The 27513-nt window shown below is 42.6% G+C and overlaps 1 protein-coding gene across 2 annotated transcripts in view; it reads left to right on the top strand.

Annotated features, from left to right (window-relative positions):
• Nucleotides 1–488: 488 nt before the first annotated feature.
• LOC311061081 (serine/threonine-protein phosphatase 6 regulatory ankyrin repeat subunit A-like) overlaps nucleotides 489–27513 on the top strand; it is a 40613-nt gene continuing 13588 nt past the window's right edge. The window contains exons 1-9 of one of the 2 annotated variants that reach the window (XM_084079588.1): nucleotides 489–629; nucleotides 13345–13428; nucleotides 16210–16288; nucleotides 18993–19063; nucleotides 20008–20208; nucleotides 20416–20503; nucleotides 21664–21806; nucleotides 22978–23085; nucleotides 23533–23637. In XM_084079588.1, coding sequence (XP_083935714.1) covers nucleotides 597–629; nucleotides 13345–13428; nucleotides 16210–16288; nucleotides 18993–19063; nucleotides 20008–20208; nucleotides 20416–20503; nucleotides 21664–21806; nucleotides 22978–23085; nucleotides 23533–23637 — 912 coding nt within the window. In that variant the 5' untranslated portion in view covers nucleotides 489–596. Of the gene's footprint in view, nucleotides 630–10414; nucleotides 11131–13344; nucleotides 13429–16209; nucleotides 16289–18992; nucleotides 19064–20007; nucleotides 20209–20415; nucleotides 20504–21663; nucleotides 21807–22977; nucleotides 23086–23532; nucleotides 23638–27513 lie in introns of those variants that run through there. The other variant, XM_084079587.1, reaches the window with a different exon arrangement.

Below are 27513 nucleotides of genomic sequence, written 5' to 3'. Positions count from 1 at the left end.
ACTCCACTACACCTCAGAAGCAAATATTGTACTTTTACTCCACTACAATGTTAGTTATTAGTTAGGCCAACTTTGTAGATTTTGATTATTATTCCCATTTCAAAGGTTTTCAAACGCATAAAATGTATTAAACATCTTTTGAAAATAGCAGATCTATATAGTAGATCTGCTATTTTCAAATGGCCAAAATGTATATAGGGCTGAAGTGGTTACTGTATGTTTTGCAATAATAATCAAAATCTACAAAGTAACTAGTAACAAAAGTTTTCAAATAATTGTAGTGGAGTTAAAAAGTGCAATATATTTGCCTCTGAGATGTAGTGGAGTGGAAGTAAAAGTACTGAACATTGGAAATATACTCCAATAAAGTAAAATAATACCCCCCAAAAATTACTCAAGTACAGTACTTGAGTAAATGTACTCAGTTACTTTCCACCACTGGTCCCGATCTCCCATGTATGACCATCTCAGGAAGGAAAGCAGCAGACCCACAGCTCCACTGTGAGCTCAGGATTCTTTCTGAGGAGGACTGCACCCCCGGCAATAGGAGCTCAACACACGGATCAGATCGTGTTGTTCGCCTCGGGGGGGAATCAATGAATACGATGGTTCTGAAGATCCGGGACCAGGTAAATACTGGAGAGATCACACTCATAGTTAACGTGTAGTTCAGTGATCAGTGACAGTGTGTGTGTGTGTGTGTGTGTGTGTGTGTGTGTGTGTGTGTGTCTCACTGTTAGCTGAGCCGACTAGCTAACCAGTGTGCAGCTTATTGCTACACAGTAGCAGAGTGTCTATTAGGAAGCACCACGCTGTTGCTCAGTAACAGTTTGTATTCTGTAGAGACAAACTTTTTCATGTCAAGGACCCCCCTCAATGATATGTTTTTTTGGCTGCGGACCCCCCCTTCTTAAAAAATATTTTGTGCCAGGGATTTTTCAAAAATAGCAGATCTACAAGCTCATAGCGCGGCACTCGGTGCCTCGCTATGAGCTTATAGATCTGCTATTTTTGAAGTATAAAATATGGTCAAAATGATTGTGACGCTATATTAACATTTTTTTTGCTGGTGGACCACTCAGTAACAGTTGTATTCTGTAGAGTTAGAGCAGTGGTTCTCAAACTTTTTCATGTCAAGGACCCCCAAAAATGATATGTATTTGGCTGCGGACCCCCCCCCCCCTCTTAAAAAAAACCTGGTACCCCCCACGGACCCCACTTTGAGAACCAATGGAGTAGAGTGAGTCCATGTCTGTTTACAAAGTAATTGTTTTCATTCAGAGTTCATCATGTCTTAATGAGTTGTTTTTAAACATGAAGGACTGTATGGGATGCTGTTTAACGTCAGAGAGTGACAGACACATAAAAAAAACCTTCTACTTCTAACGTATGTGTTGTTGTGTGCAGTGGTGTAAAGTAACTAAGTACATGTACTCATGTACTGTACTAAAGTACATGTACTCATGTACTGTACTAAAGTACAATTTTGAGGTATGTTTTACTTTCTTCAGTATTTACAGTTTTCACTACTTGTACTTCTACTCTACATCTCAGAGGCTAATATTGTTCTTTTACTCCACTACAATTCTATGAACACTTTAGTTGCGAGTTACTTTGTAGACTTTGTAGATTTTGACCACTTTGAGTTCAGCCCTATGTTTTACTCTTTTCTCCTTTTACTTTTACTCACTACTACTACTACTACTACTATTATACAGACTCCTACTTGTAACAGAGTATTTCTGCATTGCAGAATTGATACTGCTTGTTGGCTAAGTTAGTGTGGTTAACGTTACCACTGCTAGTTAACCTACATTAATGGATCTTGTAAGCTGGTTTGTTATGTTGTTTGTGGTGTTTATTTTGTATGTGGTGATACCATATGGATAATGGCTTGCCACAGTATAGCCTGCTCTGCAGTCCAAATGTCAACTTACTTGCTTGGTGTAGGTAGTTATATGTCTAAGTTATTTGAACTATTGTGCAAATAGAAAGCCATACGTACTGTCTGCAATAGTCCCCTTTGAACTTTAATGCATCAAATGAGTTAAAAAAAGAGAACTTTTTGGGGCAACTAAATGTGATTTAGCCTTGTGTAACAGTGCTGGCTCAAGTTGTCCTTATGACTGGCTGCCAGCAACTTTCGCATGCCAAACATTTTCTGAGTTGGAGATTTGGACAGTCACCTGTTGCTGAATTGAACCAAGCCTGTCTGGAATTACGTGTTGGCAAGCTCCCTGGCTGAGCCAATAATAAAGGAAAATAAACAGCAAATCAAGCACATAAACTTCAAATGTATTAGAAAACATAATTGCATAACTGTTTGAATTACGATGCTTTTTACAGTAATAATTGTAGAAAAAACATAGAATTACACTGCCTCTCTGTTAGAGAATCTAGCCCTAATGTCAAAGGCCTGATTTCCTATGTACACACACACACACACACACACACACACACACTCACACTCACACTCACACACACACACACACACACACACACACACACACACACACACACACACACACACACACACACACACACACACACACACACACACACACACACACGCACACACACACACACCCCTCTTCAATGCACCGCTGCCTGTAATGCACTGAATTTTCAACTGTTATAAATAATAGTGACAGTACTTTCACAAATAGTAGTGACACAAAGTGAGCTCTGACAGGCATCAGTACCTAAGTAGCAGGTTGCCCCCTGTTGATTTAATGACATAGCAACGCCTTGTTGTCAGTGTGACATTTGAGTAGACTGGACTGTGGCTCACTTGCACGCATTGACATTCTGCACTTACAAAAGATATTTAGCATCTCATAGTTCTTGGGTAATATACTACTATTATATATTTAATCTAGAAAATGTCAATATTGCATCACAATATTTAAAAGTGTTCACTGTTTTGTGTCTTGCAGCAGTGTAAAGACAATGATTTCACCATAACCAAATTCTGTCTAGTTCGACTTTAATCTTGGCTCACTAGTCATGTCTCCATGGAATACAAATGGAAAGATTGAAAATAGTTTGATTTAAGTCAAAACTAAATATCTATGCCACACACACTCACTCTCTCTCTCTCTTCCAAATTGGGATCCGACCCAAAAGTCTTTCATTGTTCGGACTCTACTGTAAATACTTTAACATTTTAGTCTTGCTGCTTCTCGCTGTGGTCTAAAGCTGGTAGCTGGTTTGACATAAAAGTACATTTTTCAATAGTCCAGCTAAGGATGTTGCATATTAAAGATATGACATTCTTGAGACATTACCAATATAAATGTTTAGTCCATAAAGACAAATGCTAGTTTACGATGCAGTTCACTAGATATAGCTTGTGCAGATATATCTTAGTCACTGGTTCTCATGTTTTTGTTACTTAAAGGAGTAGTTCAGGAGTAGAGATTGTTTTGTTTTTGTCTCATTCCTAAGCCAATAATTCGATGACCGGGTCATCGGTCAGTAGGAGACTCAATTGAGTCACTCCGCCGGTCATCAAATATTTGGCTTAGGAATGTGACAAAAACAAGAACATCTCCATCAATTCAAGGTTTCATGGGGTGTGTAATTGATAGAAAATAAGTCATTATTTGGGTGAACTATTCCTCTATATTTGTTTTCTCTCAACCACAACTGTTACGTAACAATGTTATTTTGATATCATGTTGTGTTGGACAGATGCAAGGTTCATTGTTTACCTGGCATCCTATATGCAGCTTCTTTTCGGCACTACACATTGTTGTCTCTGCTCTAGTAGTCTACTTAAGTGACTATCTACCATTCTACCTTGTTTGTTGACTAGTGTTCTTACTCGGCTTATTCCGATCTCACACGTAAGTTTCTCTGGATAAGAGCGTCTGCTAAATGCCTGAATTGTAATTGTAAATTGAACTGACGAGACAGTGAGAGAAGAGGACAAACGGGAACAGTGAGGCATTGTCAATGAAAGCTGCTTTAGACCTCCTTCAGTTACACTCGGTCTAAATGTGGATAGGGAGACACTGTCTTGAGGCTGTATAGAGTTCAGCCAAAACTGGGTCAGTGATGGTGCAAGGCTCTGTCCTGTCCTGCCCTGACCACTCTTCCGGGCGGCCGTCAGGCAGCGGAAGCGTGTTTGAGATTAGATCCCCCTCTCCATTCTCTATTGTTCTCTCTATTGCGTGCTGACAGAGAAGCAGACAAAGAGACCAAAATAGCCGGACACTGATGCAGGCTGAGTGAGCCAGAGAGAGGGCAGGGTTGATGGGACAGCATTTCTCTCTTGGCAGTTGCTGCTGCCAGTGGGACAGATACAGTACCTCCATCTGGCCTCTAGAGGGCGCGCTGTAGCTTAGTTTGTGGAATACCTGGCTGTTGCATTTAAATGGAGAGAGCAAGTGGGAGGCATCTGACAGAGACAAACACACATGCATACTTTTACTTTACACAAACACACACACACACGCACACGCACACGCCTACACATATACTTTACACAGAAAAGGATTGCACACCCATCCACATGTAACTGGACAAGAACGCACAAGATCAGCCAAGCAGACGGGCAGAGTGCACTGTAATGCTGAGTGAGTGGGTGGGTGTGTCAGGGGAATGTCAGATGCATCCATTGCGCACACATCAGCAGTGTCCAAGCTGGTTTCTGAAAGCCAAACCTGTAAACAGCTCTCTGCCTGTGTGTACTGTATGACTCTCTCTCTCTCTCTCTCTCTCCCGCTCTTTGTCTGTCTGTCTGTCTGTCTGTCTGTTTCTCCCTCCCTCCCTCAGAGTGTGGTAAGGACATGAGTGCTGCACGTTACTTAAACATGCCTGTATACCTCCCTCTCCCTCATTGGACAAAAACATGAGCGTTATGAAATGGCAAAACCAAAACATAATATGGTGCCAAATCTTTTTTATTTTCTTGTCTTGTTTGTCTGATACTCGCACCCTTCCCTTCCTTTGTTGGATGCCATCATAACGACGAGAACACATTTTATTAGGTTTTATTTTCTTCATTTTTTTCATTTTCATCAAATAAAAGGCAAAGAATTATAAACTATTGCCACTGGTTTCACAGCAACAGATAAAAAGCATTGCAAGCAAGAGACAAAAGACAAACACAGTATACTAGTAGTCAACATAAAATAGATAATAATGGTAATATGTAATTAGGCTTCATCCAGTTAAATATGGTACATCCAGGTCAATTTGATTGTCATTGGATGTTTACCATTATGTTTATTATGATTGGCATGCCTTGTGGCTGAGCTCCACCGAAGCCATCTAGTGCCGTGTTGCGTTAGCGTCCGTGGCAGGAAACGTTCCCTTTGTAATCAATGAAAGGTGCTCCACTGCCTGCGTTGTATTCGAAGGCTGCATCCAACCTGAAAATTCACTCTGGTTACATTTTTCAACGCAACGCTGACGCCGAACGCATGCGTCCACTCACATCTAGTGCATTAAAATAATGACAGAAATTAGGTTTTATCTTTTACAGGGGCCAGTTTCGAATTGCAGCCACCTGTAGGTACTCTTTTAGGGCAGTTTTGAAGGAGAGTAGGGCATTCCACATTTTTGTGGCATAGCAGGAGAACAAATTTAACCCCATTGTTTGTGCCAAATCTGGGTTGGACGTCATCAGTGGAGCTGCCTCTGGTGTTGTGATTGTGGACGTAATTTACGTTTTTGAAGTACTTTGACAGGCCTCTTTCTCAAGCACACGGCAATTTTGGTGTGAATTCAGCATGAGAGTGTACAAATGTGACCAAATGGACCCGTCTAATTTGTACATGCTCAGGATAAAAAAAAAGAAGGATGAGGATCAAAGAGTGGGAGGCGGTGCCACATGTGCGGTGTTGAGTGTGTGGGCAGGTTGGAATCCTGACTGGTTGGAATCTAAACAGTTATGCTGTGAGAGCTTGACAGAGAGCTTGTGCTTGTTAGAAACAATCTATTCAAGTTTTGGAAAGCAAGGAAACAAGTGACATTGGTCTGTTCTGTGTACAAAATAAACACACTCCAGCCGCCTATGGCGTGTAGATATTCTCTTGAATGGTAGATTATGGAGACTAACCAGCCACTCTGGCCTGTAAAAACAATATTACGAGCCAACTTGCTGAATTTTTAAATGTTCATTCTGTTGTCTGTTTTATTTGTGATTCTAGCTAAAACGCTACTTTTTTAAAGTGGTGCAGCCGGTGTGTGTCGATTAGTAGCATGCGATACGTGTTGTGCTTACAGGGCCGGTCAAAAGGGTAAATCCAGGTGACCTGGTTCGACCTCACCGGTAGAGTGGCTGTAACAGAGAGGTCCTCTGTTACCACAGTATATTGTAACCTGATTATTTGCACAGCATATTGGCACTTTAGATTTTTGCACAGTGTAATTCGCACAGATTTTATTGTTGGAACATTTTAGTTCTGTGTTTCCCGTGGAAATGCAACCAAATGTTTGGTGTTGGGTGAATCATGATGGGCAAGTGTAATAGATGGACATTTAAGAGCAAGCGCAATATTAAGTGTTAGGTTTAGAGTGCCATATAGAGAAATGCAACATAATGTGAAGTTTTGATTGTTCTGTTTGATTGAATGCTTAACATTACATTTTCTGTGTATTCAGTGTAATTGGGCTGGACCTTAGTCAGGATGGCAGAGGGGGTTTGTGATATGCATTTGGAATTGAAAACATATTTCATGTTGTAGTAGTGGAGTAGGAACCTGTAGTTCATTAAGAATTTTTTATATAATTGATGTAGGTTTATGTCTTTATTGTGTGTTTATTCATGTCTGCCTGGCTGTCAGTTTTTGTAAACCGACCAGCCACGTTGGCTGGTAATCCAAAACCAAAAGGTTATGGGAGATGGCGGAGAAGAGACGAGGATTAGACGTTGGGGTCGGCTTGATAGGGTAGTAAAAGTGGTCGGTTTGAGAACATGTGCAAGTGTGTGACTATACGCACATATAGGGATTATATTGCACACAGTGCTTCCTGTTCATGAGGTCAGACCAAAGGTCTGTGCAACCCGGCATACTCTGTCATTATATGCTGTCCACATGGATTTAGGGTCAGTGCTGGAGTCAAGTTTGTGTGTGCGTGTTTGTGTTCAAGGCAGTGAGAGAAATGTGCATCTCATTGTATTGATGAAACATGGTGCACTAGGCTGCATTTATGTTTTTCTCACTGCTGTAGAAACGCCAGCTCAGCGCCACCGACACTGGTATTTTAAGCCCAGCTTGTCTCATGTAAAAATCACGCACGCGTGCACACATACTGAATATACAGTAGATGTTTCAGGATTTCAGTCTCCTATCACACATTTCGATTTAAAATGTTGTAGCGGTCTTCCCCATATAAATGCACCATTTACCATTTACCCTCCCGATTCCCTAGTACAGTGGTTTTCAACCTTTTTCGCGTCAAGGACCCCCAAATTTACACATATTAGCCCACAGACCCCCATTTGAAAAGATATGCCAGGGACTCAACCATTTTGATTTGTTGGGGGGGGTCCCAATCTACACTGTATCATCATTAGTGTTCATTTAACTCTGAGAGTGTACAAATGGAACCAAATGGACCCGTTAGGGTCCATTTGGTTCCATTTGTACACTCTCAGAGTTACAGATAAAACATAAGGGTCAATTTGGTACCTAACTATTAATTTGGCTGGGGACCCCCTGGAACCCCCTCACGGACCACTGGTGGTCCCCGGACCACTGGTTGAGAACCACTAGCCCTAGTAGACCCACGGGATCCGACATGATCAGGTGTGGTTCAGGTCAATTCAAATGTGCCCAGCTTGAATCTTAAATGGTTAGCATTTAGCTCTGTTCAGTCACTGGTTTGTTGGCATAGCTGTCCGTGGTACTTACAGCACATCTTCCCATTCCTGACTGGAACTGGGAGTCACGTCACTCTGACAAATCATTACTTTCTAAGGTCAGCATATCGCATGTTTGTCCAATGTTTTACTGTGCTGCTGTGAATGCCAAACTGGTTCCAGACAAGCACATACAAAGACACCAACTGATTAAAGTGCACAGCATGACCTGGAGCTTCAATGGGTGCTGTCCACAATAATAGACAATACATGTTGTCTTAATTCTTAAATAAATGTGTTCTGATCAATTTATGATTAATTGTGTTGCTAAATGTTTAACCAACAGAGGATAACGGCAGAGGCTGAATACTTTTTTTGGTTAGTCAAGCTGTCTCAGTGTGCCGGCCCCCACCCCGCCAACAACTCTGTTCCATGGCCTACAGCTTAAAAGTCCTGATTGAAACACACCAGCCAAACGGACAACACTAATGATGATGCTAGTGATTTTTATAATAGCTTTGTTGCTCATTGTGCTTATCGGTACCATACTGTGTCTTTAGCCAAATGGTCTGAATGGCCTCTGTAATTTTATTGTATTGCAGTGAACCTTGATGAATGGGGAAATTGGTTGTACAGCGTTCTGATTATATCAAGCTTTGTGTAATGTGACGAGACCAGGTCAAGGTCCAACATCTGACGAAGTAAAGTGTTCAAATTAGTTGATTCGTGTTTAGACTAAAGATTTTGCACAAAACACAAAATAAAGATTTTTGATTATTTTCAAGTTAATGTGAAACCATACTGTTTCTACAACCTACTGTAAATGTGCGAAATATCTGTGTGTGTGTGTCTGTCTGTAGTAGACATACAGACGTATGTCGAGAACCGCTTGACTGCAAAATTGGCTCGCGCGTCACCGAGGACCCGTGGTAGTGCAAGTGTCAAGTCGGTCGGATCGGCCGTTGTCCAGAACCGCCGATCCGACTGATATTCCCATATATAGGCATATGGAGATCTCGTTCTCCAGAACCGCTGGTCTGACCGATATGCCCATAAATGGGCAACTTCAAAAATATAGATAAAACCGCAAATTCCCATATTATGGAGTACCCAGATTTCACCAATATGATGTCGTAGTACTGACGTCATAGACAGGCCTGGACTTCATATATGCACATAAAAGGGGTACAGACAGACGGATACAACAGGTATCCTGACAATTGGTACAATGGGTATTGCATAAATGGGTGGTGCATGCATTTCCAACTTGCATCATTCCCAACTTGCATTCTTCCCGTGTAGGCTAGTAATAAAGTTGATGATAAATGAGGCATTGATTAGTGTGGCTCTCAGTTGTTGCATAGCTTCAAAAGAATTCTAGGGAATTGGAACTGTTACACAAGGTGCTGTTTGCAAAATTGTATCTACAAACAAACAAATGTTCTTTACCTTTTGAGCAAAGTCTACATTGGAAAGTCAGTTGCTGAAAAGGGCAGGAAAACCTTGGGCTGTATATATACTGTAATTTATAAACGGTAGGCTCATTAAAGTCTCAATTCAGTACTTTCTCTGGGTTAATGGGGTTATGTGGCTTGGCTTGGCCAGATTGCTTCTTTTAGGGGCTGTCTTGAATATGAAAGGAGACTGACACACACACACACACACACACACACACACACACACACACACACACACACACACACACACACACACACACACACACACACACACACACACACACACACACACACACACACACACACACACACACACACACACACTCACTGCTCTTGTTAGCTAGCCTTGCATTCTCCAACAAAGGCAGTGTGTTCTAGTTTCATAATGAGGCGATGAGGACATTTTGAAGCTACACCACCAATAAACCAAAGGGGATACTGAGTACTGACACACACGCATGCATGCACGCACGCACTAACACGCGCGCGTGTGAACACACTCAGATCTGGCATTCATTTCAGTTTTTCTTGTTAAATCTGGGGAATAATGAAAGCCTCTTCTACTTCAGCAGTAACTTTGTGAGTTCTCAGACACTAATTTAGCTCAATTGGCAATGGCATCACAACAAACTAGAGTAGCACGCACAGCACAGCTTGGGTTGTGCAACTCTTTGTATGTAATGGCTTTTTAAAGATCTGATGCTTGGCCTCGGCGCCCATTGTGACCAAGGTGTGCTTGATCCGATGCCATGCTATGTTGTGCAAATGTTATTATAACTTGGTATAACATAACATGCAGCCCTACACTCAGCTTTGTGGGATCTATTCACCTCTTAACTTTTCCAAACTATTTTTCTCTCTTCACAGTCCTGTCTTGTACCCCCTGCCATTCATCTATTTATTGGGGAGGCCTGATGTGTGTGTTGCAGAGACACACTAGGTACCTGGCTGCCTGCAGTTAATCTTTAGCGCTATCCCCTTTCCCCTCCCTTGCTGTCTCTCCCTCCCTCTCTCTCTCACTGCCCCTCCTCCTATCTCCCTCCCTCCCCCGTCTGTCCTCTCTCTCTCGCTCTGAAAGAGCTGGTTTCAGCAGCCTAGCTGAATAGAACATGCACACACGCACACACACACAGTCACACACGCACACACAGCTCCCAGCTTTGTGAACGTTAATCAGCCTCTGTGTGTCTCTCTGTATGTGCGTGTGCATATGTGTGAGCATCTGATCGTGTCCGAGAGTGTGCGTGTGTCTGTGTGCGCGTGTGCTTAGCTGCAGCGCAGGCAGCGAGGATATGAAGCTTCCTGTTTGCTGCTAGGCAGCCGCGCTCATTCTGCCGCATGCCGCTTGCTGCCACCATTACGCAAAGGAATTCCCTGCTGCCGCTGTCCACACAGAGCGCGTGTGCTTTCAGAGGAGAGAAGAGAGCGGTTGACATGTAACCACAGCAACGCCGGACGACAGAGGACGGAACACTGCTCTCCCACTGGGATTTTTTTACCTTGACGAGCAAGAATGCTTTTCTGACGAATGGAATGTATTTGGAGGTTTTATTGCCCGTTACGGCGCTCCTGAATTGCGCACATATGTGAGGAGGAGGGGGGTGGGGGGGTGCAGTGTGTTTGTATGAGTGTGCGTATGCATGTGCGTGTGTGCGGGGAGGAGAGCGATCAGTTCGGTGTGCGGCGCGCGTTGTTTCTGCCCTGATGCGGTCAGAGCGGGCGAGCCGTGTGTGTATCGTGGTGCTGGAGGAGGTGGAGGAGGATGAGCCCTCCTCAGCACCCCCACCACCTCGCCCCAAATCCTCTCCGGACCACAGATCCCCCCACGCATCTCGCAGGGCCGGCCCTCAGGAAGACAAGGTGAGAGAGAGAGGGCCCCTGGTCCCGTGTAGGTTCTCTGCCGATCTGGATTAGAGATGGCTGAAGACATCTCTGTCACAGTCCGTTTGGGGGTTTATCGAGCCAGTGTGCCGGACGTTAGCCGGTACCTTTTTTTGGACCTGGTTATAAGACTGGACAGAACATAGCAGCCTTTCTAATGCATGCCTATACGGGGACATTACTGCGCTATGAAGGACACAGCTACTCTGTTGGTCCGTTAGCTAGTCTGTTCACCCAAAATACAATGAAGGGATGACCTGTGACCCACTGAATATAGCAGCAACATAATCACCACTATAGCCTCATCATATGAGATGACAGCCTCTTTGTATAGAAGAGGTCCCCCGGCAAGGCCTCTCGTATTGTCCTAATAACAATAACGTATTGTGTGAGGTGTGCGGACGCAATTCCCTGCCACAGAAATATGATGAGGCTTTTCATCCTATGGGGGGGGGGGGGGGGAATGGTTCTCTTTGAAGTGCACACCAAGGCAGGGGGGCGGGAGCAGTATTAGAGAGAAGATGGGGCAGCTCTGATGACAGGATTAGAGCTGTTGGTTCATGTCTACCTCCTCTGCTCTCTGCCGTACCTCCATTGGTAATTAAAGCAGCGATCCGGAACTTTTATTTTTGCTAGAATGAAACATTATTTATTTCAACCACACTGTATGGCGGAGTAATATGATATTACTAAATGACTAGCACATCTGCAGTGGTTGGAAGTGGTCTCCCTACTCTTCCATTGAGAGACATTTAGACCAGGTAGGACACCTATACCGGTTGTACAGTACAGTTGTACTGCCTGAAGCTCATAAGTGTATTGTCTCCCCTGCCAAGAAGGGAATTCCCCCTTGAATGTGCAGCCAGTAGATGTTTGGCCACTCATGCAGGCCCAGGGGTAGGACATAAAATAACGGATTGCAGTTTTAATGAAATGGGCTTTAGGGGTTTTAGGCAGATACCGACATGCCTCTGCTCCACTTATTTTTTTAAGTGGTTATGATTGGGCGGGGGAAACATGCTATGAGGTCTGCAAGATGAATGAAGGCCCCAAGGTGGCATTTGGTCAGCCAGTAGCAGAATAAAAGTAGAAATTGTATATCACCAAAGAAGGAATAGCATCAATATGAAGAGTAAACAAGAGGGGTGACAAATCTAGATACAGCAGCAGAAACATTTGAATATGGAAAAACGAATGAATGAATGATCTCTGTATCTCTGGTGGCACCACTGGATGTCGTGGTGTGGGTTTCTGTTTCATTGAGCAAGGATGTTTACATTTGTATCATTTGTTTACATTTTACATCAATTGTTGATGTGCCTCTCTATTTTTAACACACACACACACACACACACACACACACACACACACACACACACACACACACACACACACACACACACACACACACACACACACACACACACACACACACACACACACACACACACACACACACACACACACACACACACACACACACACACACACACACACACACACACACACACACACACACAGAGAGAGAGAGAGGGAGCACTTTGTGTTATCCTGATCTACACCCATCCATCCCAAAACATATTAAGATCTCTTTATATCTTTCTTGACCTTTTTTGAGGAATGTCCCTATACAGTACCACTTGTCTTTTACTACTCTTACATTATCAGCTGGTTTCACACCTGCTGGCAACTGTGTGTGGGAGTGTGTGTGTGTGTGTGTGTGGGGGGGGGGGGGGGGGGGTTTGGGGGTGGGGGAGTGTGTGGGAGTGCGTGAGAATCTGACAATTTGACTATTTCAAAACATGCACAGGAATGTGACTTGCTGTGGGGCAGGTACCTCTCAACACAGATGACTCTCTTAACAGATAAGAACCACGGCCAAACATTTAATGCAATATGCAAACTTTGTAAGACAATACCACAACACACAACTACAAAACCTTTGTCTGGTCAATCCTTATCGTACATATGTACGGTGTACATTTATAAGGCACTACAGCTGCGTCGCTCTCATAAACTCTAGCCATTTGGCGCCACTGTGGCCACGTCACATTCTTGGATTATGGTACTTGCGTGGGAATGTCTAATTACGGCGTTTGAGATTTGAAATGTTACATGCTACACAAGTCACACACGCGCACGCACGCACACACACACTCAATTTAAACAGCTGTTGTTGTTTTGTCTCTGTAGCCGTCTCTACTGAGAGCCATCTTCAACGTGGACACCGATGAAGTCCGTAACCTCATATTCAAGAAAGAGGATGTCAACATACAGGTACAATCACTCTCCCTGTCTCCTCTTCAGTAGTTCTTATCATCAGCGATGACATTTTCAGTTACATGGACACACTCCACACATGGACTTTATGTATGTATCTTAAACGACACAGGAGAGCTGAGCAATCAGCCAGCAGGCTGCTATATATTGATCTGGTCTCCCAACGACTTATTGACTGAGTAAGAGTGCCTTTCGATAGCATCCTACCCACATCGCTCTGTCTCGTATAACTGCCAAGCATGGACAGGAACCATGGACCTAGTGGTGCATACATGATGGTGCTTAGCCACATGCTAGTGTTTATTACTGTTTAACCACTCAAGCTCTTATTTTCAAAATCGTTTGAAAATCTCTGCAAGATCAGCAAAAGTAGCCGATCTATAAGTCTCACAATGCTTTGCATCATGAACAGAAAAATAAATTCACCCATAATGAAATGGCACAGGATTAAAATGATGGGGTTAAAAACACAACCTTCTCCCATAATGCCATTATATTCCAACATATACATTTTCTTTCCTCTCTCATCCCTAACATGTTTTGATGTCTCTTATCATCGGAATCATCGGAATAAAGTATTTTATTGCCCAGTCTGATACTCATAAGAGGAATACGGTTGCGTGACAATCCGAAGATAAATAAACACTTTTGACATTTGATGGGACTGTTGACAAAGTACACGGACACACAGGATTAGTACAACAGGACATTACGGTACGTACAGCACAGTGCACTCAGACTGTAGACTCTACGTTAGACAGCTGACAAAGCTGCTCATTGCTTAATATTGAGGAAGTAGGCTAGATGACGGAGCCATCTCTCTCTCTGCCTCACTCTCTCTCTCTCTCTCTCTCTCTCTCTCTCTCTCTCTGTATAATAATGCTGGGGTTATCACACTTGATCTTCCCAGAGTCAGCAACACTGGCCTGGGCCAATCACAGATGAGTTAGTGCTCACGTGACATTGTTTATAGCCCCACTCTGCTGATTGCCCTCCACTGCAGTTCAATGAGAGAATGGGAGGGGGGGGGGGTGTTCTGTCCATTTTCTGTTCTGGCAGAGGCAAGCCTGGTTAGTTCCACAGGCGGAATCATGAAAAGAAAGTTTAACGAATTAAACAAACTGCCAGTGTGCGAGTCCTCAGGAATGCAAACGTGACCTGATAAATGAGTCAGAATCACTGGAATTATATTTAAGGTAAATGCATATGATTCTAATGTTAGCTCCCCGTATCGATGTCGATCGACAATGTCAATGACGATGTCAGATGTTATTTTTCTACTCCAAATATTCCGAGGGATAGGTCAAATTACACATCTCCAAACTCTGAGAGAGGTCTCAAGGGTGCAATGTAAAATTAAGTAGTTGGATGCAAGATGGAGACATTGAGATTTCTCAGCTTTTTCTGCCCTTGTCTTTATACCGCAAGCTCATTTCACAAATCTTAATAAGAAGTCCTGTTTTCAAAGGGAGAAAAACTAAACCGTGTGGTCGTGTTGTTGACAAACTTGTTAAGTGATTACCTACTAAACGGTGCTCTGCAAGCACGGCACCCACCATTTAAAAGCTTCAAAACCATATTTCACACCTGGAATGGATAAAGATTTTCACAAACCACGAAAGCCCAAATGTGTAGGGTTTCCCCCTCATAGTCGAATAATTAAGTACTGGTTAGGTTTGTTTTTTTCCCATGCTGAATGAAATATTTCTTGAAAAACCACTCTAGATGATCCTTTAAATCTACCTGTCTATAGGCCAATGGCAGGTAGACATTGTGAAATCAAGTAGAGAATGTTCAGTTCTCAAAGTCACCAACATGAAATGTCTGGTGTATGCGTGATTGTATGTGGCAAAGACAATTGTACAATTTGTCGATTAAATATTCAACAAGTACCTATGATTATTAGTCAACTTCCTTAGTCAAGGATAGAAATACAACCACAAACAGCCAGCAAAATGAGACTATAGCAGGTTACATAATGATAGAGGATGGAAAGTGTAATTGCAGTGACAGAAGGTAGGAGGGAGATACAAATGAAGGGATGATGGAAGGAATGTGTCCTATTGATCGTGTGGTTGGGGCTGTGATGGATGCCACTGACAGTCGCTGTGTGTTTGTGTATGTTTGTGAATGAATATTTGTGTGTAAACAGTGTCTTTGCGAGAACAGAGAAGTAATGGCCGTGTTTGTGTGTGTGTGTGTGTCTGTCATAATTATTATATAATCGTTTAAGCGCAATCATTTGAGATAATCGCTATTATTTTTGCATAATTGTTTCCATGTTGAAAAATGCTCATCCATTCGTTCATACACAAAAAAAGCAGAAATAGCAGATCTACAAGCTTACAACGCGTCACTTTGTGACACTTTGTGACACTTTGTGACGCGTTGTAAGCTTGTAGATCAGCTATTTCTGCTATTTTTACATGTATAAAATGATTAAATATGTCAGTAGTTCATTTGTATATTAAATTATTTGTCATATCTGCCCTGTGCAATTTATGATTACGAAGCCTAAAAGGCAAACAGAAATATAATTGTTTTTGTTATTCATATGTTCCAATGTTCAATGCCAAACACACAATGAAATCGTCAATCGCAATTATTTGAGTGACAATTAATTGTCAACTAAAATTTGGAATCGTGACAGCCCTATGTGTGTGTGCTTGTACAACGTGTTTGTGAGAGAATAAAACAAAAAAAAACAATTCTGTGTGTACAGTTGGGTGTGAGAATGAAATTAAGTAATTGTGCGTGCAACTTGTACTCCATGACCAGGACAATGAAAAGCGGACCCCCCTGCACGCCGCTGCCTACCTGGGAGACGCAGAGATTATTGAGCTTCTCATCCTCTCAGGTAAGGATAATTCCTTTTAACAGGTCGTTCATGAAAGTCCTTGCGGTCTTTTTTCCAATGAGAACCTGTGAGCAATTAGGGGTTAAGAGTCTTGCTCAGGGACAAATTTCATCGACACATATGCTGGCCTGGCCTGGAATCGAACCTGGGGCAACCCTAGGCGGGATCACTAACCACTCAGCTATGGCCGCCCTTTAAAAAAACAACACACTGCAACCTGACTCGGTTTAAAAACCACCTATTCGTCCATTTATTCGAAGCTCTCCTAAAACCTGCCTCTCTAATTGTACTACTTGGAAGCTTATCCACCCATGCATCGATTTATTCATCGCTCCAAATACTAATATACCGTACCTTTTACTTCTGTTGGAAGGGTTCCATTCATTTTTTAATCATCGCCTAACACTTAACACATTGACTGCCATTGACGTCTATAGAAGTCATTTCAAATCCAACGCGTCACTGCCATTGACTTCTATAGACATCATTTGGTGTTTTCAGTGATTGCGATAGAGGGCGCTCTTCCGCAACCTGTGACTGATCCTAGGACTCCCGGAGAGGAATACACCCGGAAATCACGTGATCTAAACAAATTCCAGCCCGTCCGATCTAATGGGATCAGATTTATAAAAATACATTTATCTCTGATTTATTTTCACAGATTGCGATATTCAACTGCTGATAACTAAAGAACGCGGTTACAATTTTTGTTCTTCCGGATGAAAGAACAGACCCTCGTCTTTACCCCCAGACATCTGATGTTTACATCTTCAGAAGAATTCTGTGGGTCTCGAAAGATTAATAAAAACGCTGGCAGTGGCGGATTCATAAATTAATGAATTCCCGGCAGTGAACACAGGGACGTGTGCTCTGTGCAGGATTGAGACATCAGCCCGTCATGGTTGAGATATGATGAATAGATACAGATGGCATGAGCCGCGGATGATTTACATGTGTGCCAATAACAGCAATAGCAGCAAGTACTGTAGTAATCTAAAAGGCTTTGTGGCAGCATTCAAAGTGTGGAGAGAACATAATGGACAAGTACACTTCATAAAATTCTTTACCCAATACTTGTTCACCCTAATACAATCATAGCAGACAGGTGTAATAACAATGCAACATGAGGAGGCCGGAGAGGAAAGCCACCTGGTGTATATAACACAAGGCATTTGAGATGTGCACTGCAGAAAAGACAGAGAAAGAGGGCCAGAGAGAGAGAAATGTTATAAAACGTTAGATACCGCAACTACATCGACACTTTTGGTCGGGTTTGTCTGATGGTCTTCCTATCACTGTGGCGTTGGCTAGACCAAACCCTCACCTAGACTTTAGTTAGCAGGAGCTCTTTATTATATTTTAATTTGAAGTCACTAATGTGTAAAGCTCTAGTATCAATACCATTTAAACCTTTTCTGAAACTTTCAGCTTTTTCCTTTCTTTGTGTGTGGAAACCATTGTACAAAAAACTGCCTTGCGTGCAATGCTTTGAGAAAAAAAAAAAATAATCATTGATTTTCCTCGTATATAGGGTAACATTTCTATTATAAATGTCTGACTCTTACTAGTTCAGGTAAAAACATTATGGAACTTTATGCTCTTGTGACTTGAAATGAATATATAATAAACTGGCTGTAGTTTAGATTTTAATCAGAGGCTCTGTCCCAAAGCTCTGTCCCATCCCCCAGATGGCATATGCCTGTTCACTGATGCAACTGTTACCTTTCTCCTGGGGTTACAAAACTCCGCCTTCTGACCTGATCAGCTGACTTCACAGAAAGGCCATGCTGTCATGAAACACACGTGGTGGTGTGTGTACAGTATGTTTAACATTTCTCGGTAACATGAATGAGCAGCAACAGGTGCTATGTCGGGGCTATTTTAGCCCCCCAACAGACGTGCCACAAAAGATCATGGGAGATTTACACACCCACCCACCCCAGGCACTGATGGCTCTTTGGGGTCTCATCTCCCAGAAGAGATGGAGAAAATCCTTCTAATTATGTTGTATGCTATTTAAGTTCAACTAGACCATACCCGGTCGACGCAGCCGTGGGGGGATATGCGCACATGATCTGGCAACCCGGGAGGCGACATTGTTTCACTGTTTGACACACAAATGCTAATAAGAAGCTGAGATTTGATGAAATTGAAAAACGGCCTTCACAGTTGCGTTCAGATGGTAATGGTCAATGGCTGTGTGCAAAATCAGAGCAATTGCTCCAGCCAGTGAGGAGAACCGGGTTGTGACACCACTACAGACGGACAGAGGTTACTAGAATTATAGTAGGATGTGTTGTCTTTTCTCCTGCTCTTGTTAATGTTTGTATCCTCTCATCACTCAGCTATGGCCTTTGGCATCTAGTCTCTTCCCATGTTTTTTCTTTTAAAAGGCAGTCATGCCTTGTTCAAACCTTATTTATGTACCGTTTTCAAAACAATATTCATCACATTTGACATTTGTCTGCACCAGTCAATGACTGATGTGATATTTGAGTTAAATGTTCTATTCTGTGTCTTGTCTGCCCCCAACACCCTCCTCCCCCCCCACACACACACACACACACACACACACACACACACACACACACACACACACACACACACACACACACACACACACACACACACACACACACACACACACACACACACTCATCTCTCTTCTCTGTGTATTGTCTCTCTCCATACTTTGCCCACCAAGGAGCCAGAGTTAATGCCAAAGATAACAAGTGGCTGACTCCTCTCCACCGAGCTGTTGCCTCTGGCAGTGAGGTAAAACACGCAACCACACACACACACACACACACGCAACCACACACACGCAACCACACACACACGCAACCACACACACACACACACACACACACACACACACACACACACACACACGCAACCACACACACACACACACACACACACACACACACACAGACACACACACACACACACACACACACACACACACACACACACACACACACACACACACACAGAATACTAAAACAAGGTCTATGTGGAGCTAAACATATTCTATAGCTAGTCTCAATATGGCCTCTAAAAATGTTCTAGTATGGAATTTTATGTTTATGGAGCCCGTCAAGTATTAGTACAACAGTAATTTGTTATACGGCTTCATAAAACCGTGCAGCTCAAATCACACAATCTGATTGGTTAATAGCCATGGTACAATAACCATATACCACAGCTATGAAATTGAATACCTTCCATTCCAATGCCTTGTTTATCCAGTTTGTGGATAGATACAATAAGAAGTGTAAAAAACAAAGGGTTTATTTTTTACACTTTTTATTGTTTTACTATAGTTTTTGACTGAGTGTACAGCTCTTTGGTTCAACGCTGTTATTTAACTTAAAACTCAATGTGCATATCACCAACGACCCGAGGGAGTGATGTACCCGAGAGGCAAGTCGGTCAGATTGGCGGATCTATAAAAAATATAGATAATTCCGCAAATCCCCATATACTATGGAGGACCCTGGTGCCATCAATATGACCTAGTACTGACGTCATAGACTGGCCTGGACTCCATATTTGGGCATGCCTCACACGGAACTCTATAACAGGCACACAGGCATAAAAGGACACAGACAGACGGATACCAAAATCTCCTAACAAAGAAAATATTAACATCTCATGCACACTGACCCCAATGTGTGTGTGTGTGTGTGTGTGTGCGTGTGCGTGTGCGTGCACAGGATGCGGTGTCTGTGCTGCTGAAACACAATGCTGATGTGAATGCCCGTGACAAGAACTGGCAGACTCCGCTCCACGTAGCTGCCAGTAACAAGGCCGTGGGCTGTGCCGAGGCCCTGGTCCCCCTGCTCAGTAACGTCAACGTGTCGGACCGGGCCGGTCGCACGGCCCTGCACCATGCTGCCTTCAGTGGACATACCGAGGTTGGTCTGTGGCTGTCTTTGTGTTTCTATGTTATGTCTTTGTCTAATTGTCTCAGTTTCTGTACTTGTCTTACTTCACTTGTGCCCATGTCTCCACCTCTTTCTCCTAGTCCCTCTCACGTTCTTGCACTGTAAAATCCTCAAATATGGGTCCATTTGGCTTTCTTTCTGACTTTCTCTCACACTGTCAATCTGTTTGTATTTTAGATGGTAAAACTGCTGTTGTCCAGAGGAGCCAACATCAATGCATTTGATAAGAAGGACAGAAGAGCCATTCACTGGGCAGCTTACATGGGTGAGACCCTCACTCATGCAAACCTTCTGTTAACGCTCAAGAAATGTGGTGGATAAATACTAATGGTGCCAGAGAGGGCAGCAAGTAGTAACCCTTATGCATTTTAACTGTCTAGAAAATACAAGACATTATAGTGTCTAAAAGCAATGTGGTCTCTGTGAATAGGAAGTTTCTTTAAAATAAGCTGCACAAATTGCAAAGCGGTGTTCAGTGGCGAGGCCCCACTATACAGCTTTGATGAACCGGACACTTTTGTCCATTTCAACTTGCATGGTGGCTGTCTTTCTTCTTCTTTGGCCGAATGGAAGTAGCAATGTTTCTAAACATTACTTAAACCGTAAGTACACAAAACCTGCTACATAAGAACTGTGTTGCAGTAACTAAGAGATCTGTTGAAATTATATGCTGTTTTCATCAGTGCAACCCTCAGCCGCACTGCTCATCCCACCTTATGTATTGTTGTGGGTTCCCTCGAGGAGAAAGCAAAGACGACCGACCAGTCTGCATGTTCGCTATTTATTCATCACAAAGTACATTTTACAACATTAGCTCTAGGTCTAATCTAAGCAAGCGCGAGAGCAGGCGGCGGCGGCAGGCTCCTTCATTGAGTTTCAGGCTGTTTATATACCCTCTTTCTTTCCCTATCAAGCAGACAGCGTGAAATGTATTCTTACCTACCAAACACAAGGGGTTTTAATCAAGCATCATGCATCCATCATCAGCATTCATGTTGATATATACAGTATTAAGCCCTGTCTCCTTCCCATCGTTATTTAAATCAGAGACCTTTAGTGACTAGTACACACGTGTCCAGTAATTGGTCGGTGTGACCCATAAAGATACTGTATCATATGTGTCATCATGTTGCGTTACTCTTACTATAAGCAGTTCAAGCAGACAGTGATGAAGCAAACTACTAACTAATCTATAGTCTGTCTGACCAATGGTTATGTTTTCTCACTTTCAAATGCACATGCATAGGGGTGCCACTGTTTTGATGGACCATCAAAATGTAAACGATGAGCTGGTACAGCAGTTCTTCTCAATACATCAACATTGTAGGGCGTAATTTGATACGATGATATTAAGCAAAATACTGCTTATTCCAGCTTTTAGGTGTGAATGAAATGAATTAAGTTGTATTCAAATATGTGTCTCAGGTCACCTGGAGGTAGTAAAGCTGTTGGTGGCCAGTGGAGCGGAGGTGGACTGTAGAGATAAGAAGACGTACACTCCACTGCACGCTGCTGCCTCCAGTGGCATGAACAGCACCGTGCGCTACCTGCTGGGCCTGGGTGTCCAGGTCAGAACACACACACACACACACACACACACACACACACACACACACACACACACACTTTAATTCAGTGGTTCTCAGCTTCTGGGCCGGGGCCCACTGTGTATCTTTCGAAAATGGTAACATGTTAGTTTTCATTGTGATACAGTTAAATATGAACTTAAAGTATCCTACGTTAGTTCTATTGATCCAAGCTGACCAATCCACTTAACACGGCAGCCAAATGGCTGGCGTGTTAAGTGGTCAGATGGGTGGGCCTTGAACCTTTCGAGACTCTCAAGGGGGCCCTGATCCAGAAAAAGTCGAGCACTTCTGCTTAATTTGTACATATCCTCACGCATGTGCTATAACAGACGCGCATGGATTTACACACGTACGCATACTCATACAGAATTTCACTCATGCACATAAACAAACACTCATCATGTGCATTTGGTTGCCGTTCTTTGTTGATGAATGACCATGGTTGCTAAGTATTAAAGCACTGTTGAACTTTGGTAGAAATTTGTATTGTGTACTGTAGCTGTAGTGATATGAATCCAAATAATGGCATTGTGTTGAAATGTCCTTGAGCAAGACACTTGCTAAAGGTACTATAGCGAAGCAGCCCATTTACATAAATTAATGCAATCAAAGCAGATTCTGCCAATATATAAAAAAACTCCAGCGAAACAAAAATAATAGTGATAGTGATGACAACGCAAGTAGGCAGGAAGAGTTGCTAAAGGTTTTATATACAGGCAGAATCTGCTTTGTTTGCATTCATTTATGTAATAAAAGTGTGATATAGAATGTCATAGAATGAGAGTGAAGGGAAACACTACTTCAGTACTTCAGTACTTCAGTAGCACAGAAGCAGAACAGATGCAGATGATGAAGAATAGCTTTAACCACTTAAACTCTATACATAGTTGATCGGATTCCCAACGGCTCTATACTAGGCCACCTACAGTTTTCGCTAAATATCCTTGCCGAGATACACACACACGAGATTGCCCATCTACAAGCTCACAACGTGTCGCATTGCGAATGTGACACATTGTGAGCTTGTATATCTGCTATTGTGAGCTTGTAGATCTACGCAGAAAATTAGTCCCAGAATTGGAATGCTGCGGTTTCAAATGGTTAAGCTCCCGTACCCAGGACCTAAATGTATTTGTCTGTCTCTGTGTAGATCAATGCAGTGAATGCCTATGGTAACACTGCGCTCCATGTGGCTTGTTACAACGGACAAGATGTGGTGGTCAATGAACTCATTGAGGCTGGAGCCAACGTCAACCAGGTACCTACATACATACGTTTAAAACACACTGCTGGCAAACAGCGCGCCTTAAAACAGTTGCCCCCATTATTGCCCACATACAACCCACACTGGCGATGCTTGACGACGCGCCAACCAGCAACCCTTCACACCACCGCTCTATTTCCATGCTTAACCGCTACTGAATAAAATAAAACATTCAGTGCCGGATGTATTTGCCAGTGCCAGTTCCGGATACCCTTGGGCATGGCAACTCTTCTTATGCTCAGGTGGCAGATTCCCAATGCGGCACTTGACGCGCGTCAATGACCTGTCACTTTTAGCTTTTTTCTACCTTTTTTTATTTCTAAATGATATGAAGAAACAGGTCACACATTAGGAAGATATGTCTTCCATGCAGACAGAGGAGGAAGAGATAAAAACTCAATTACACTTATATTACACCATGAAATCTCTGTATTGTCTTAGGTGAATGAGAGGGGGTTCTCTGCGCTCCATTTTGCCTCCTCTTCACGCCAGGGGGCACTGTGTCAGGAGCTGCTGCTGGCCAATGGAGCTCACGTCAACATCAGAGTGGGTACCTTTACAGTCCTTTGTGTGTGTGTGTGGGTTTGTGTGTGGGTGTCTCTATGTACGGACTCAGCAAATACATGATGAATCCACATGACCATAACAAAGGCAGCCAAAGTCAGTCGGTTGCTTGAGTCAGTCAGGTGCTGGGTCAGCCGGCTGCTTGAGTCAGTCAGGTGCTGGGTCAGCCGGCTGCTTGAGTCAGTCAGGTGCTGGGTCAGTCAGGTGCTGGGTCAGCAGGCTGCTTGAGTCAGCCGGTTCCTTAGATCAGTAGTATGCTTGGGTCAATTGGGTGCTTGGGTCGGTCGGGTTCTTAAATCAGCCGGCTGCTTGGGTCAGTCGGATGCTTGGGTCAGTCGGGAGCTTGACTCAGCCGGCTGCAATCGTTAACAGGACTACTAAGCCAATATTACACAATATTATACCGGCCAATCGATTGAATATATGGACTAGGTATGTAGCTGCATGTTTGTGCTGTAGCAACAGAAAACGATTGCTGTGCAAGGCAGAATATCGTGTCCATGGAGAGTTGTGTATATATTAGGGCATTAACAGAATAATCGAATATTCGAATATTCGACTATCAAACCGACTATTCGACTATCAAACCACTATTCGATTATTCGATAAAAAAAAAAAAAAAAAAAAAAAAGTTTTTTATTTTTTTATTTTTTTATTTATTTTTTTTTTAGTGGCTTTTCTGCAGCAGACACGCAGCTGTGAGCTCTGGTGTGACGTCAACTCGCATTCCTTGAGTCCAGTCATCAATGTCATTGAAAAAAAAAAAAAAAAAAAAACTTTTTATTTTTTTTATTTTTTATTTTTTTATTATTTTATTTTTTATAATCAAATCGATTAATCGAATATTCGAATACTTATAGGTCGAATAATTCGAATACTAAAAATCACTATTCGTGAATGCCCTAGTATATATCAGTTTTGGGCAATTTCATATCATTTTATGTAAGTCATGTTAAGAAAGTTCCTTTTTAACATTTTTAAATCAAGTAGTTTTTGATTATTGCACAGCCTTTCTTTCTCCTCATAGAGGGCTCCTGGTGGGAGAGCACTTTTGGCTGCCAGACTGTGACTGACAGCCCCTCCTCTCCCTTGTCCCAAAAGTAAAGACCAACTACAAAGGTGCACTCAGTCGTGCGCAAATCTCTGTCCAGAGGCATATATATGCTATATGTAGCCCATGACAGTGTAGCGTGGCATCTGATTACCAGTAGTACATTGTCTATACTGTTGTCCTCCCTCTCCCTCTCATTCACATTCATTTACTCTTTCCATAATTCTCTCTGCAGATTCTGCAGATTACAGAGAAATGTGAAATTTGATAAAGGCTCATTCCTTCTGTCAATTATATTTATATCACCAGTCAATCAGAGGTTGCTATTTGAAATGTAAGTGTTGTGTTTTTGCTGCCCAAAACACTTTGTGTGGTTTCACGTTCTTAGGAGTGACTCAGTTCAGTGTGGAGCAAGTAGCTGTTCGTTTTGGCAATGTCTATGAAAGAACAGTCTGTACCAATCCATGGTTTTGTGGCGGACTGTGTAGTACTGCAGGAGCTGACAGACCTGTCAACACCTCTATGTGCATGTTGTATTCCTTAATAGGAGTTGTACAAGGGAGATTTGTTACAGTTTTGCTCTTCACTCTCCTCTGCACCGTGTTCCCAGGAAACAGACACTTTGCAAACACCAGTGGATCCTTTCTAATCCATTTTATAGACCCACACAGGGATTGCCTGGCCAGTGCCTTTGATCGTTCTCCCTGTATCCCACAGGCCCTAAAGTTCATGGTATACATGTCTTTGGAAAGCTTTGGACTTGTGTAAAAGTTATCCACATAGAGATTGCATCAAGAATGCAGGCATGGTCAGGGACTATGAACTATGAAACCTTTGTTCAGTGATCTCCATGATTTAACAGGATAGTTAGTCTCGCGTTACCAGACTGTTGCCTCCCACAATTTACAAATGTTTCCGGCATACAGTCTGGGACTCGGAAGCTCTGATAATGTATAAGGGGAAAGCGGATGCCCCTCCCCTACCCACTTCCGTTTTAGCATTGTGCAGTGGCGCAAAGGAGTCCGACTGGAATCAACGAATCTCATAAACATTGTTTATGTCTACTTGTCTTCTTTCACAGTTTTTTCGGCGTTAATTCCATGATACCTTTCTCAGTTTTCTGTGATAAACAATCCTCGCACAAATAACATGAATCTACCGCTCCTATGACTATGCTTCCGCCTCGTGATTGGTCGAATGTCTTTCCGGTCTGAACAACTTCCGTTAAACAGCTTTCGGGAAGTGGAGTTCCAGACTCTATATAGCATTCAGAGATTGTGGAATAGTTGTCTGGTGACGCGAGACTACAGGATAGTTAATGTGCCTTTTTCTCAAGTCTCCCATTCCAAAATGCTTGAACTCCCACTTTGTAGGCTTTGCTTTTTTATATTTGGATATTCCTGTATTGGCCTTAGTGGCTACCCTCATCTCATCTATTGCCAAATTTAGTTTAGTGTGGTATTGAGATAGGCAGGCGAATGACATCCAGGATAGGCTTTACACAGTACAGTTAAAATTCCTCATTACACACATCAGTCCATTTGTATTTTTGAGCGGTGCAACCGCCCCTATATGTGAGGTTTGGACATCGACATTCGCTGCACTGTGATTGGCCACCATTGTACCCCCCTACACCCCTAACCCCTACACATTCAATGCAAATCACTGGCCACCATTGTACACCCCTAACCCCTACACATTCAATGCTAGCTGTAATATGATTGGCTGACTTTATTGGCTGACTCTATTTTTTTTTAGACTAGAGAATATAATGTTATTGAAACATTTCAGATAGCTTACCGGTACACACCAATATAATAACACTTCCATATGCTTTCTTTTTTCCATTATAAAAACGTGTTATACAAACATCAGGGTTTTCTAGAAAATATAGTTCTATTGAAGCATTTCAGATAGCTTACACAACAATATATCATTTTCATGTCATTCATTGTTTTGGATAATACTAAGTAAGTAAGTAACCTTGGGAACCAACTGTTCCAGAGCCATGTGGCCCATAGGTCAGGATTCTATCTCCTGTTTCTGTAGCATGAGGCGGCTTGATGTACAAGTAAAGTACACCCCCTGCACATGACGCTAGATAGTCACAGATAATACAAACATCAGGGTTTTACAGGCCATACTCACTGAAAGGATACACACAAGAGTGAATAAATATCGTAGAAAGTGTACATACATGTATTTTCAAAGATGAAAGAAGTATGGCATACAGCGATTTAGCCGTGGAGCATGTATGGCAGCATGCATACTAAATTAAGGAAGACCACTAAAATGCAGTGCCAGCAGTAAGCAGTGCAAAGCTACAGCTATTTTATTGCTGTATATGTAAATGAGCCTGAATAATTTCTGTGTTGTCGTTTGAATATTAATTACATTTGGCAACTCTTGACCTTGTTCCACTTTTTAATGCCACTGAAGTTGAACTCCAACACATGCAAAAGCTGATGGCTGAATTACCTTGAACTTTGACCTCATTGCTGGTTCTGTTGTCATGATGGCTCTAGAACGCTGTTATCTCCCACAGTGGAATTAGTTTTGTTTAGTCTCTAACCTCACCTGGTCCTATATGAAGGACAGTGTATGTATTCTTAGCTTAATAAGCGGCATCACGTTGTGTTCGTTGACACATCTCACAGACCCGATGACAAGTATGCAGTCAAGAAATAAATATTTTGGCAACAGTGCCACTATGAAGCCATGCATGAAGAACTGAAAGGAAACATGATCAATTCACCGGCAAAATTCATCTCTAATCGAAATCCATAACATTCAAATTTGTCTGACGG

The sequence above is a fragment of the Gymnoscopelus microlampas genome (genome assembly GCF_963454915.1).
Source record: "Gymnoscopelus microlampas genome assembly, chromosome: 15".
Taxonomy (NCBI): Eukaryota; Metazoa; Chordata; class Actinopteri; order Myctophiformes; family Myctophidae; genus Gymnoscopelus; species Gymnoscopelus microlampas.
Note: the sequence above shows the minus strand (reverse complement) of the source record. Positions and strands in the feature narration are given on the sequence as shown.